Source organism: Arachis hypogaea, chromosome 5 (genome assembly GCF_003086295.3).
Source record: "Arachis hypogaea cultivar Tifrunner chromosome 5, arahy.Tifrunner.gnm2.J5K5, whole genome shotgun sequence".
Classification (NCBI taxonomy): Eukaryota; Viridiplantae; Streptophyta; class Magnoliopsida; order Fabales; family Fabaceae; genus Arachis; species Arachis hypogaea.
The window spans coordinates 108,782,041-108,794,962 of NC_092040.1; the positions used below are offsets into that span (position 1 = coordinate 108,782,041).

The following is a 12,922-nucleotide window of genomic DNA, read 5'->3' on the forward strand; positions in this document are numbered from 1 at the left end:
CTATTGGAGGTTCCAAAACCAAAAAAGCCATCCAGAAAACCACACTACACGGCTCCAAGTCTCCAACCCTTTCGATTTCAGATCATGCAAGGATGAGGTGACTTGTTGCATAAGGCTAAATTTGCGATCGACTAATCTTCCCGGTGTTTTTTATGTAACAAGTTGCGAATCCCCTTTATCTATAGTGAACGGGACTAAATGATTAATGTGACGACAAAAGTATAACTCGAGAAAGGTAAAAGGGAAAAAGAATCAAAAGCAATACGACAATTATATAACGTAACTTGGCAAAGTAACAACAGTTGTAATTCTTGAATGTTATCTTCACAATAGTCGATTACAATTAGCGAAACTTATAAAAGAACAAATTAGGCGATTATTTCAAGCACATTTGTTGTCTCGGCATTATGAATATAGGACGAAATTATTGATGTGAGCAACAAATTATAACTGAGAAAGGCACCAGCCTCCAGCATTTCTTACCTTCCAAAATTATTTTTAAAAAATACCTCTCCAGAAACAAAGGGGGAAAAAGACAATAAGAAAAAAAAAACTAAAATTATGTAACTTTCCAAAGTAACAAGCTGAAATTCTTGAAGGTTATATTTACCCCATTGCCTTCTTTCCTGCTCGTCTAATAATTAGATATGTACATGGTGTTGAGTTGAACTCGGTCTTGTATGTACACAAACCTATCTCATCTTCCCAGCTTGTGGCTTTACTCGCAAAGAACAATCACACATGAGCGTGCGTATTTCATCTCACAATGCCACCAATGGGTAAAAAAACATTCATTACCGATTCCAAGATCTCAAGTACGGCTTTCCCATTTGATCATTCTGATGTGGCAAGCTCATCCATGCCATATCATCAGGTACCAGGCCACTACTAGGTGCCTCGCGTCCACTGAAGTATTCTAGCGGATGAGAAGCCTGTGGAGCAACAGCATTGGTCCTGGAGGTATCAGTATCTACTACTCCATAAGGTCTTTGTGCTAGAAAGTCATCAGTGTTTCGGAACGAATCATAAGAGCTACGCGGATGTAACTGGTTACACTGTGATAGAATACTAAATAAGCTCTGATCAGAGTTTGTTGCAGTGCCAAGACTGTGACTTGAAATACTGCTGCCATCAGATCCATTCCAGCCACCATGAACTTGATCAGCAGGAAACCAATGATGACCACTAAAATCTGCAGTATTTAAGTGAGACTGGGAAGGTGTGCGAGCAGTATTGGAGGTCCAATCCGGCATATTTACAGCGGCCAATGAATCTTGCCCGGGAACTAACCGAGCTTGCCTGGGGACTAAGTACCTTCCTCCATTGGAATAAATATTCTGTGGCATGCTTTCTGATGTGTAAACCTCATTAGCTCTCCTCTGCCCCTGGTCCAAAGACAGTGATGTCTGCAAAGGGTCCTTAAAATGGCTAGATAATTGGCTATCCCCCATTATAACATTGTTCGAAGCCTGGAAGTTCATTTCGGATCCTTTTTGCTCATGATGATAGGATATCACACCATCTCCCTTGAGGAAAGATTGAAGTAAGTCACTTCGACCCTGGCTTTGGTAAGAACTGAAGGTTTGATCATGTAACTGTCTGTGTAACAATTCTTTACCAGTCTCTTCCTGATGTAACCCAGCTTCAAGGTCAATCAAACAAGCTCGTTCTTCATTCTCTCTAGGATTCGCCAATGATAATCCATGGGTTGTGTACTCATGGGTCCCAGCAGTATCAAAGAATGGATGTGGCATTTCAACTGCTTGCCATACATCACTGCTAGAATTGAAAGGGCGTCCTTCATCAATAGAAACATCCCGCGTGTTCTTATCCCCTGGATAATCTATTTTATTTTGTGATGCATTGCCCAATGTTGGGGAAATTAAATTCTTTTCTAACTTCATACTCATTGAGTTGAACTCGTCAATCCTACCACCATAAGTGTCTTGTGGGGATTGGTTCTCTGGGGTCCTTGCAACAGAAACTTCATCTTTCAGGCTAGACTTATCATTTTGAACTTCATCCTCTGCCAGTTCCTGAAGCTCATTCTCCAAGCTCACATCATCCTCATCATGACCTTGAATCTTTCTACCTGCTGTATTATCATCACCCGAATCCTGAAGCCCACTGCTTGATTTCATGTCATCCTCATTCTTATCCTGAAGCTCACCCCCTGATGTCACGTTATCCTCATCTTTATCCGGAAGCTCACCACTTGATGTCGTGTTTTCTTCATCCTGATCTTGAAGATCATCCCCGGAGCTCATGTTAGTCTCATCCTTATCCTGAAGCTCGCTGGCTGGGCTAAAACTGTCCTCTTCCTGAAGTATAAATGATAAATGGAAATGAAGGCATTACCAAAAATAAATGCTGGTAATAAGATATTCAAAGCATTTGAGAAGTTTATAGAAGACGAGCAATCTTGCTCATAGGAAATATGAATTCAGAAAAGGAACCACTATAACAGACCTCGCCGAGTGGATTAGATTTTTCCTTCACCTCCACCAGCAACGAATTTATCACTGCGTGTCTCTGTCTGTGTCTCTCCATCCAATTAGCGTATGCTGCAGGAAGGGCTTTGTTCACCAACTCTAACCTATGGAAATAAAACAGAGTCTGCTAAGAAATACAGATGAAATTTTCAAAAAGATTAATAAAATCATATGTTGAAATGATAACTACTAAAAAATAAAGTGCTCAAATCTCACTAACCAATGCTCATGCAACTTATTCTGTTCTTCTTTGACAAAAACTTCATATGGTTGCACATGAATGTTATCAAGGTTGCCCAAAACACGGTTAAGGGTCTTGGACTGAATGATTCTACCAGACTGCTTCATACTCTTAACAAGTTCATGTTGCTGCTTACTAATCTGAAGCACAGAAGAAACATAAATTAACCTATGAGAATATTAAAAACATTCATAGTTAAAATTTAAAATTTTCCTTGGTCTCCTCATCTTGAAGGAAAAGACTCAGGCAAGTTAAAAAACTCTTTATTGTAAAGAACTCTTAGCAAGTTACCGGAAGAAGTAAATAAAGAAAAAGTTAATAATTATATCTATAACAAAGGCTAGGAGATCCTAAACATTATAGCATGTTCCCTTGGAATAAATACTTCATAAGGAAACAAGTACACGAATAATGTCAGTCAAAATATAACCCAAGAACCCATAAGAAATGAAAATAATACACGTAACTGGAAACAAATTTTGGCTTTCCCTCTAATTACTGACACGAGTGAACCAACTGACCATTCTACCAGGACTTCTCTCCCTGCCATCACAGTATATCTCAGAAACAAGGTAGGATGGTCTAACCTTTATACACGACATGTATTTGTCACCTTCAGTGGAGTGAATATTGCGCTTGGACAGTTTGTCCCCTTTCTTAAGCCTCTCTCCAACATTATGCACATCATCAGATGAAACCATCAAATTCGTAGATTTACCTTTCATGCTGCCTATTTCCAGCACCCTGCTGAAATTTCCAAACAATTATATATGCATTATTAAAAAGACAAGTATTGAGAAATTAAGACAAAAATAGGGAGTAAATAGTTAAACTAGTCCTTGAAAGATCACTTGTTCTCCAAATTGGTCCTCAAAGGATCTTTTTAATCAAATTCATCCTTCAAAGATTTAAAAATTAGTCATGTTCGTCCTTCCGTCACTTCCATTGCTAATGACGTAAAAATTTGCTAATATGGTACATTAAGTGACATCACAACACACACCTAGTAGTTTTAATTGGCAGCTAACATGATAAGTTAATGAAATTAGATCAAATCAACCCCAAATTAAGGGATTCTAATGCCTCAAGTTCTCCCCTCAATTAGATTTTGATTTGATCTAATTTTATAGACTTAATTATGTTAATAGTCAATTACGACTCTTAGTTGTGTGTTGTGATGTCACTTAATGTGCCAAATTAACAAATTTTGACACCATCAACAAAGAAAGTGACAGAAGGACCAATATGATGAACTTAAAATCTTTGAAGGATGAATTTGATTAAAAAAAATCTTTCGGGGGACCAATTTGGAGAACAAATGATTTTTCAGAGACAAATTTGACCATTTACTCCAAAAATAGGACAGAAAAATAGCAAAGCATCTAGCAGGAGTCTTAAATCTAAACAATGCGAACAAAAGCATACAATTATGGCAAAGAAAAATAAACAAGCCAGAAAAGTAATGTGCCCAAAATGATATCAATATAACTTTAGCATACTAAGATTCTTCCATAATAATGTTGCATACTAACATGCTTGTCATAGACAGTCATCAAATTAAAGTAAGAACTTCTTATAATAACAACTGACAACAGTCACCAAATTCAAGATTTTCACAGCATCTCAACAGTATGAGCAAATATCGGAAGCAACCTGGACATCACCTAACAACATCTAGTTCATTCAAAAGCAACCAATGGGGAAGGTTGGGATTATATATATCGCAAAGCATATCATAGGGTATACAAGCATTGTACAAGAGCCACACAACATTTATACAAAGGTTAGCATTTGCCATGCTACAAAAAACTATGACTAGCAACCAATAAACATTGCATCAATACAAATGAGCATCTCATAAGAAAATAAATTTTTGATGATTGTTCAATAAGCAGGGGATAGTGCCAAAAGGAGCAACCACCAATGAAGAAGTTAACAATCATTCAAAACAAGACAACAATCATAAAACCATGATAGTGCCATCAGCAAATATGTGTATTAGTTAAGAATTCATAGATTTATTAAGCAAACATTCAGGTAGATCTATTAATTAAGCAGTCTTGGGTACATAATTCATAGATTTCTTTATCACATTATCTCAGCTTTACAAAATGCTCAAAAGATGGCAAATTAATCAACTTTGTAAACAATTATCATACATGTTGCAGGCCAACCCTATGTGAACAAACCATCCAAATTCACAAGTTACCTTCTTTGGAGTTTTTCATCCCTTTTCACTGAGAAAATTTGATTGTCACAACTAAATTCCTTCTCCTCTGCATCCCAGGAACACGACTCAGATGTAACTGTAAAATTTCCATCATGATCATAGACTTTCAAGTCATTCACATTTGAGGACACTCTTTTCTCTACATTCTTTGACCTGCATAGTACAACGAAAATGGGAATGACATCAATAAAGTCTGAAATTCAAATAAAGAAGGTTCCCCATAACAACAAAGCTCAATATTCAACATGAATTCTCTCCAAGTATTATACATAAGTACATAGGGTAAGATGACATTTCAGATTATCTCTCCATAAACCAAAAATCATGTGAGCAATTTTTAGGATATCTTCCAGTTATTTTCTCCCCTGCTTCTACAGCAATGAGCAGCTTTTTCTTACTGAAGTACTACTGAACCACTAATGCAAGCATTGGAAGCAGCAAAGAGTAAAAAGGCATGCTTCTACTATATGTCCTGTCTGACTTTGTGTGTGCAGGTGTGTTGCGAACAAATAAAATGGATAGAAAGTCTTGCAAGCATCAACCTCCATATCTTCTGCACAATATCCTTTTCTGGATCTTTGCAGCTTTGCCATCTTTCCTTCAACTTAACAAGAAATCCTATCATACTGAAAAAGAAGTGTGTCAATACTGGATTAAGTGCCATGCCAAAAAGACACAATCACACAAGCTGATGAACAGTGGATATCAATGGATGACTTACTCATTATGATAATTATGCAACTGTGAATAGTATGCCCTCTTCTCAGACTTCAGATGCCGCTCCTGATCAACAATTACATCAGGATGAAGATCACCTGAACAAAGTGAAGCACCCCTGCAAATATATATTTATAAGCTACTTGTGACTTTGAAGAGAAGATTTTCATGAAAAGTAACAACAACTAAGCCTTTCCCACCTCCCAGGGATGGCCTGATGGGACAGAACTTTACGGGTCAAGTGACACCATGGTGTCCTGTCACACGTTCAAGATTCTACAATCTTTTCAACAATAAATGCTACCACAACTTTCTCTAAAGTACATTTCCAATTCTACCTAGTCCAATGTGAGAGTCACGCAATGTGACACCCTCATCTTTGACCATTTAGCTTATTTTCAAGTAGGATTTTCACCATCCAATATTCAATCCCATGCTGCTCTTATAGCAGTTCAGTAAAAATCTTCCTTAAGATTTAGTTGTATTTTCTTTGTACACAATAATTAGTTTAATTTCACAAAGGATCAGCAAACCAAGGGAAGAAAGGTATTCCATGTTTAACAATATGACAATAGTAAAACGCAAAAGAATCATGCTGAAAGATAATCAGAACCTATATTAGACAGGCATATAAGTGGTATTGTAAGGAACCACACAATAAAACAGAAAGAATACGTATGGTGTATTATTTACTCACAGTACGCTGGGGTCTCAGCTCTACTGCTTGAGAAGAAAACATATCAGAATTAGCAAAGTAGAAGGGCGAAATGAGACACTGTAGCCAACTCACTCTCCTAGCCAATTCCTACCTTGTCTGTGTACAGGTTTTCCTCATAACATATTCTACTGCCAAACTGGGAGTCTCTCATTCCTCACTCCCCAAAACAAGTTAGTTAGGCTCTAAGGTCCCACTCAATCCTGCCCTATTCTGATTTTGAGTAAACCCCAAACTTCCCCTGAATTTCTTACACTTACAAACTTATAGCCCATTGAGGAATTTGTTTCTAATCCTAACAGGTAGTCAGATAAAACAAAGTAAAATGTGAAAAATAGAAACTACGAATGATGATCAAAGCAAAACTTCCACCAAACAAGACAACTTCAAGTAACGAAAAATAGATGAGTGTTTCTAATGCAACAAAAAGCTAATTCAAGAAAACTGGTCAAGCATGCTGCAAGAATAGTTAAACCTAGACTGAATTAAAAAAGTTCAACAGAACTTAATTTATACTAAATATATAATATATAATTGGTAAAGCTGGTGAACTCAACCCAACAAATTAATATCAGGCCGTCATCTAGACTCAACAATATATCAACAACAAATATCCAATCAATCGTTCAAAATGGAAAATAATCAAAATATAACATGTAGTATAATATAATCTGCAAGATTAGATGTAAATGCTACAAACAGCAGACCATGTATCTAAAGAGCTAAAGAAAGAAATATAAAGAAATTAGAAGCGATATTACCATTTCAAGAAGGGGTTTCCAAAGTGAATGTTATTCCCAGCAAGTAATTCTTCCACAACTTGATGTGGCTCCAAGCCATGAGGAAGAAAATGCACAAGAAGGTTTCTCTCATTTTCTGAAAGATGGTTCTTCCAAACCTGCAAATTTCCAAAATTGTAACAAAAGATTATTTAATAATTTAATTACTAGAAAAAAAAATTAAGGTTAATTTAGCTGATATAAATAGAAACTGAGTGCAACAGTATATTACCTTATATGAAAGCACTTCCTTTAAATTATCCAGGTCAAAGAATTCTTTAGGTACGGTCAACACATCTGCCAGGACATTGTGATCATTGGATACAAAATTGAAAAATGGTTTCATTTGTCTCCAGGTGATGCCAATCTGTTCCTGTTTGGCAACAACCCTTTTCTGACTACTGTCCCACTCAACAGTAATGTGAGATTTCATCCTTAAGTCATGCTGCATCAATCCCAAATTTTTTCTCTTAGCCCTTTGTTGCTCTCTGGAACCATAACTGACAATGCTTGCACCATTTAACCGTTTTCTCCTCTGATCAGCAGCCATGGTTACAAAGGAATATGATTCAAAAAAACACTATACCGGTATTGAGCAAAACACCACCTTGTTCGCACTCAATAAACATATTTCATTCTAAGTTATCTGGCAATCACCAATAGAAGATGAAATCAATTATATCACCATTTTCCATGAGCGATCTACAATTTCCATAAAAGAATAGTTATTTTCTACACACAAAATGAAACTTTAATTAATAAAACTACTAGTAAAAAGTAAAATCAAGTCAATCACTCCCCTACTTAAAAAAGTAGCAGCAATTTTGATATGCAAAATTGCCATTTAATTTCTACAATTATTGCATTTTCAGCAATTTTGGTATGCAAAATTACCATTTAAGTTCTACAATTATTGCATAAATACAACAACAGCAAAGTTCAGGAGAAAAGATTTTAATTGAACACCATAATTTTAAAAAAGCATAAACCTTGTAATTTAGATTAATTCTATGTGGCAGAAGCTTTGAACCAGCATAGAATAGAACAAACACTTAATAGTATCATTTAAACACCAGAGCTCATATCACATCATACATCAAAAGGAAAGAGGTTATTCACAATGAGTATACAATTCAATCAAATAAAACACATACTTATATTTGTACCAGGTTAGTTGGTCCCAAAATTTTACCACTAATGCTGACATAAAAAAAGGTTTCAAGGTATCATAAGTTATGAGCTCAATAAAACAGATTTTCAAAGAACAAATATTCACATAATCAAAGAAACACAACTGTGATAGAGAAACTATCCACAATGTAATGGATGCAAAATGATCAAGATTATCTATAATCACACCATCACAAGCATCATAATTAAGCAAAATGATCAAGCGTTTCCCAGTAAAACTGCAGTGCAGCTTCGCCAATAACAATCAAGTTGACAACAACAACTAGCTTTTCCATCTTAAACCAGATAAGCCACATATACAGTTTTTAGTTAGTTGGAACACCCCATAATTCGAAAAGATAACAACATTATATTCTCAAAAGAACAATCCGAATATTCATGGATACCCGAGCAAAACTAAATTACCATCCAAACATTAAAATCAACCACAGATGCAAATCCATTGTTCTTGCCCTCAACCCTTATGCTCCCCACAAACAAAACCCATAAAGAAAATTTTAAAAAAAAAAAATCACTAGAAAGAAAACATAAAAGAATTCGCAAAATATTATTGACGGATTACATGTCGAACTCCAAAAATTCGGGTGAAATCGCGTTCAAGCTATCACCTTTCAAATTCAGAGCAGCAAAACCCTAAAAGTATTTAAAAGGAAGAAGCAGCAGCTCATAAAATAAATTACAAGTTACTTTCTCGGCGACAGGCCCAGTAAAAGAAGAAGAGCCACTTTATTTGCAGTAAATCCAAGTTAAATAAAAAAAAAAGAAATAAATACTGCGAGAAGGATTGGAAGTTTACCCTGCACCGAAGACTGCGATAACCTAAGAGAAGGAGAGAGAACAAGAGGGAAAGAGAGAGAGAAGTCTTCGTTTTTTATGAGATATAAGAATATGAGATGAGATGAGATTATTTATGAGATTGGGCCTTAGAAAGGAGCAAGAGAGAAAAGACACGCCACAATTGGCAGAGAGACAGAGAGGATCGACGACTGTGGTTTCTCCATGGAAACCGTTATTTTCCACATCGCTTGGCGCCTGGATCAGCTTGGCTCGGCTCCGCTCCACTTATGTTGCGGCTCGGGGCTCCAAGTGGCTCCTGTTTGTGGTGTGGTGTGGTGTGCGGTCTGTGGGGGGTCGGTGTGGACTGTGGAGTGATGTATTTAGGAGGACGAAAGCGATAAGATGACGTCAGGTTGTGTTTGAGACTGTACCTCCGGGTGCTGGACCCAGTTCAAGTATTTAAGTGGTTCTGATTCAATTGGATCCGGACTTAAAATTTTAGGAAAGTTTGGATAAACTGCTTAATTAACTTTTTTTTTAAAAAATAATTTTAATAATAAATAATTATATTAAAAATAATTTATAAATAAATTATTTTGTATTTGAGTTTTTAGTTTTGAAAATTTATGTATTTGTTTGGGCGTTATTATTTTGATAAAAAAAAATATTTTTTAATAATTTTTTTTTATTTTTTAGTGTGTTTGTCAAATTTCGAATAGTAAAAATAAAAGCACTAGAAAAATCAGAAAAATATCTTTTTTGAGAAGCTGTAATTTACATCTTTTTTAAAAGATCTTTTTTCAAAAAAAAGATGTTTTTCATGTAATAAATAAACAAAAAAGTACTTTTATATTGTTATATCCAAACATAATTGATAGATAAAAAGATCTTTTTATATGAGATATCCAAACATAAAATTACTTTTACTTTTTCATAAGATCTTTTAAAAAAAGATCTTTTCTTAGAAGCTCACTCAAACAAACCCATAATAAAAAATAGTAGTATTATGAGAGAAGTTATTTTTTTAACTTCTCTTTAAACTCCTAAATAGCTTACTAGAAAGCTACAATTTTGTTTTAAAAATTGTATCAGACATTAATACTACTACTTTTTATAAGTCAAAAGTTCAAAAAAAAGGTTACTTTTAAAACTTTTCAAACAGACCTTTAGTCTGATTTGGATAAGAATTAACTACCAATTTTCTACGCCAAAAATTTAAGCGTGAACAAAAAAGGTTTTTAAAAAATATTATTGAATAAAATAATTTTTGAATAATTTAAAAATAATTAATGTAAATTATATTTTTTATAAATGATAAAAAGTTTTTGTCTTTAGAAAATGTTTTATACATTTAATTTGAATTTTTTTTAATAGTATTTGAATAAATATTTAGAAAGTATATAAAAAATTTGGAACAAAATTTAATTTTTAGATTTTCTATTTTTTAAAAAATTTTGTCATTCATAATAAAAGAATTTTAAAAAAATCACTCGATATAAAAATTACCAAATTTTGAGGATAAAAATATTTTATTTTTCTAATGATGTTTGTAAAAAATTACATTAAAATATGATCTCTAAAATCTTTTTTAGAATCATTTTTATTAGCGATGTAAACATTTTCGAGTACTTTGGTAGTTTACTACTCTAAGAATAAATATTAGCATTATTGAACTAGTCCCATATTATTATATGTTTTCTATTTTAAAGTTATAATTTTGAATATTTTAATTTAAAAATATTATTTTGAAAACTTAATTTAGTAATTTAATCATTTAAAGCTATTATTCTAAATAACAAAAAAGATTACTTAACAAATAATATTAATTTTTCTAAGACTATTGATTTGTGTTGTAAAATAAGTAAACAGAGAAGATGGAACAGATATAAATAGAGAAGTGAGAATAGAAAATTTTACTATAAATATTTTTTAATGTGTACCACAATTTGGTTGAGATGATTGAGAGATATTATGTAGCCGTAAACCTTTGAGATCAAGATTTTAGGTTAAATGAAAAGTGCTTTAGTTCAACATTAGTGTGGATTAGAATTTCTAGTTTATCAATATAGTGCTATTAAAAAGAGGCTATGCTTCTTATTACGACGACGGTAAATAGTCCAATCAAGGTTGATTTGGCAACCAAATTAACGGAATGAAGACGTTATGAACTTATGAGCGTGTTTGTTTCCAAATAGATTTGAAAAAGTCGATAACTAAAAAAATCATTGTTGAAGGTATAGGTATGAGATTGAATATAAAAACCTCTATTTTATTTGTGACTCTTGCTCTAGGTTTGGATATGATACCAAGGCTTGCAAGAACAATAGCAATTTGGCTATCAAAGAAGGAGTTAAGGCCACAATGAAAAAGGTGGTAACACAACCGCCGGAAAATTTAAATTCAAATAAGTTAGTAAGTGTTAAAAGAGAAATATTTAAATTTGGCAAGAATCATAAAGAGAGTAGTATAACTACCACTATTCCATATTTGATTAGAAGTGATTTGCATGTAATTCATAGATAACATGCAAATCTTGATGATATGGAGGGTCGGACTCAGATCTTGAGAAAGAAAAAATATAACATGGGCCATGAACTATCTTTATCTCATCAGCATGCCCATATTAAGCATATGAGGACTCCTTCTAATCCTTTATATAAGTGGAACAAGCCCAATCAACTATATGAAGCACAGATACAAACATGGATGTGAGACACAATACGACATAGAACACAAATTTTAAAAAATTGTCGAATATAGGAACACATATATATATAAATATTATATATTCATTAATATTAAATTAATGACTATTTTCAAAAACAATGGTATGATATGCAGTTATTTTTAAAATGTATAGATATTTAAAAGATAAAATCATAAACTCTTATGTCTTAATAGAGTTAGTATATCACATGTACACAAAAAAATATTTAAAGTCGCACTATTTCTTCATTATATATGGTTGATATTTTCATCGTTAGAAAAAAGTTACTTTTTTTAACTTTGCTTAGGGGTGGAAACAGGTCAGACTAGGTCAGGCTTTACTCTTAACAGGCCAGACCTGTAATAGAATATATTGGCCTGTCTGACCTGTAGTCTGGTATAGGCTTTTTAATGAGTACTGAGCATGGCCTGTTGTTAAATCTGGCCTGGCCTGAAGCTTGTCAATAGGCCTATTTTTTTGTAATAATAATTAAATTTAAGATATAATTTAATTTTTAAAATTATAAAATATAAAATAATAAATTTATGAATAATATTGATACAAAATAATTTATTCTCCATTTAAAGAAATGGAATTGGCCAATGGATTACTTAGAGTTACAGATTCAGCCATTTCTAAAACCTCTTATAATGCCTAAACAAAAATTAACAGACAATATTATCTCATAATTTTTTTTTTGCTTTCATCGTATTAACGGCATAAAGTAAGAACCTTTTAATGAAGAAAAAAATTAATAAAATTTTATGTTCAAAAAAGTAGAAATAATATCACAACATAAACAAAAAATCGAACTTAAAAAAAGATCTTTGACAGAATAAAACCCTAATTGATGAAAAATAATTAACATTATAACAACAAATATAAAAAATAATAAAATAAAAAATAATAACATGAAAAAAAAAGAAGAAGTATGTACCTTCAAAGGAAGAGAAGATGAAGAGGTAGGAGCGTGTAACGTGGAGAAGAGAAAAGAAAATGACCAATTGATCGTGTATGTTTATTTCTTTATTAGTGTGGACGGAAAGTTTTTAGAATTATTTTATTTGATTGGC

At 33.3% G+C, this 12,922-nt stretch overlaps 1 protein-coding gene across 6 annotated transcripts; it reads right to left on the minus strand.

Moving 5' to 3' along the window:
- Positions 1 to 284: 284 nt before the first annotated feature.
- LOC112802638 (uncharacterized) lies at positions 285 to 9,571 on the minus strand. Of its 6 annotated transcripts, none has more exons than XM_025845936.2 (10): positions 9,162 to 9,571; positions 7,407 to 7,876; positions 7,157 to 7,293; positions 5,685 to 5,798; positions 5,506 to 5,589; positions 4,943 to 5,116; positions 3,321 to 3,480; positions 2,713 to 2,873; positions 2,470 to 2,596; positions 285 to 2,321 (listed from the first exon to the last, which is right to left on the minus strand). In XM_025845936.2, the coding sequence occupies exons 2-10, from the start codon at positions 7,722 to 7,724 to the stop codon at positions 795 to 797; spliced, it is 2,802 nt and encodes a 933-aa protein (XP_025701721.1). In that variant the 5' UTR covers positions 7,725 to 7,876; positions 9,162 to 9,571; the 3' UTR covers positions 285 to 794. The 6 variants fall into 6 exon arrangements, with proteins under 6 accessions (XP_025701721.1, XP_025701723.1, XP_025701724.1 ...); XM_025845938.2 differs by having other exon boundaries at positions 7,407 to 7,820; positions 9,162 to 9,494; XM_025845939.2 differs by having other exon boundaries at positions 3,321 to 3,477; positions 9,162 to 9,480.
- Between the last annotated feature and the right edge of the window lie 3,351 nt (positions 9,572 to 12,922).

Excerpts from the sequence above, each read along its gene's own strand:
- LOC112802638 (XM_025845936.2), bottom strand. The coding sequence starts at position 7,724 with ATGGCTGCTGATCAGAGGAGAAAACGGTTAAATGGTGCAAGCATTGTC. Across the intron at positions 5,117-5,505 it reads ATTGTGCAGAAGATATGGAG|GTCAAAGAATGTAGAGAAAA; the intron begins GTTGATGCTTGC and ends TGTACTATGCAG. Across the intron at positions 2,322-2,469 it reads AATCTAATCCACTCGGCGAG|GAAGAGGACAGTTTTAGCCC; the intron begins GTCTGTTATAGT and ends TTTATACTTCAG.